General features: G+C 38.6%; 1 protein-coding gene across 1 annotated transcript; it reads right to left on the bottom strand.

Annotated features, from left to right (window-relative positions):
- Positions 1 to 275: 275 nt before the first annotated feature.
- LOC104810237 lies at positions 276 to 1,207 on the bottom strand. Its single transcript, XM_010536429.1, has 2 exons — positions 530 to 1,207; positions 276 to 431 (listed from the first exon to the last, which is right to left on the bottom strand). The coding sequence occupies exons 1-2, from the start codon at positions 1,205 to 1,207 to the stop codon at positions 276 to 278; spliced, it is 834 nt and encodes a 277-aa protein (XP_010534731.1).
- Positions 1,208 to 1,466: the final 259 nt, after the last annotated feature.

Below are 1,466 nucleotides of genomic sequence, written 5' to 3'. Positions count from 1 at the left end.
GAATACTTCCTAATCTCTAGGATCTGATTGTTACGTAGGTTTCTATCACTTGTATTATATATACTTGTAATATGATTAACCAAAATAATAAGAAAGTCAATGCCTTACATTTTTATCTTCTATGTCGTGCATATCAACAAAGAGATGTTTGTGTCCACACATATGGTTACTAGCACTGGTGTCGAGATACCACATCGAATCGTTGTTTTGATTGATTCCTTCGTGGGCCATCAAAACAATATCAACCTCTTTTGTCTCATCTTCTGCGACAAGATTCACATTTTCTTCCACCTTCTTCTTGAAGTAACAATCTTTTTCATAGTGTCCATATTTTCCGCAGTTGTAACACTCATTTGGTCGACCTGATCGTCCATATCTTCCACGACCGCGTCCTCATCCACGCCAATTCTGTTGGTTCGCTTGTCCTCTCTCTTCATTGTAGTTTCCATGACTACGTCTTCCAATACGACCAAAAACCTCGACCACCACGGCTTCGTCCTCTTCCTCGATTGTGTTGTGAGTGTATCACCTTGTCATCATTGATACTCATCTTTGTTTGCAAGGCCTCCTCCATGACATCTTGCTTCTTTTTCTTCTTCCGTTGTTCATGAGCTTCAAGAGAGCCCGTGAGTTCGTCGATCGTTATTTTCGCCAAATCTTTTGATTCTTCAATTGCACATACAACATTCTCAAAATCATCGGTCAATGACCGAAGGATTTTTTCGACAACTCTTGCATCATCGAGAGTTTCTCCGTTGTGTTTAAGTTGATTCACCACCGTTTGCACACGAGATATATAACTCGATACATCTTCCGACTCCTTCATTTTCATGGCCTCCAATTCACCTCGTAGAGTTTGAAGACGAACTTGTTTAACTCGGTCAGCACCTTTGAATACTTTTTGTAGAGTTTCCCATGCTTCTTTCGATGTCGTTGCGCCAGCAATTTTCTCAAAACTTGCCTCATCTACAGCTTGGAACATAAGGTAGAGAGCAGTCTTGTCCTTCATTCGCATTTCTTTCAACGTTTTCAGTTGTGCCGGTGTGGATGTACCGGAACTTTCTTCAATATAGCCATTTTCGACTACTTCCCATGCGTCTTGTGCACCGAGTAAGGCACGCATTTGAATACTCCAATTGTTGTAATTCGTTTTGTTGAGTCGTGGTAACGGTGTGAAACCCAACGATGTGCTCCCATGGTTCGACATGGCTCTGATACCAATTTGTTATAAGTTGAGAATTTTTCTTATGGAAGAGAAGAGGAAGAACAAAATGAATATGACATTTAGATGTATTTTACTTTGTTAAACTTCACTCTTATTTCAACAAAGTACTTACCATACATATTTATAGTTTCAGTTAGACTTTCACCTTTCGTAAGTTAAACATAATCATAAAGAAGAATGACAATAACTTAAAAACAATAAATATAAATTTTAATATGTAGTAACTTATGACCACTTGTCA

The sequence above is a fragment of the Tarenaya hassleriana genome, unplaced genomic scaffold (assembly GCF_000463585.1).
Source record: "Tarenaya hassleriana unplaced genomic scaffold, ASM46358v1 Cleome177, whole genome shotgun sequence".
Lineage (NCBI taxonomy): Eukaryota > Viridiplantae > Streptophyta > Magnoliopsida > Brassicales > Cleomaceae > Tarenaya > Tarenaya hassleriana.
This window is presented reverse-complemented; position numbering and strand designations above follow the sequence as displayed.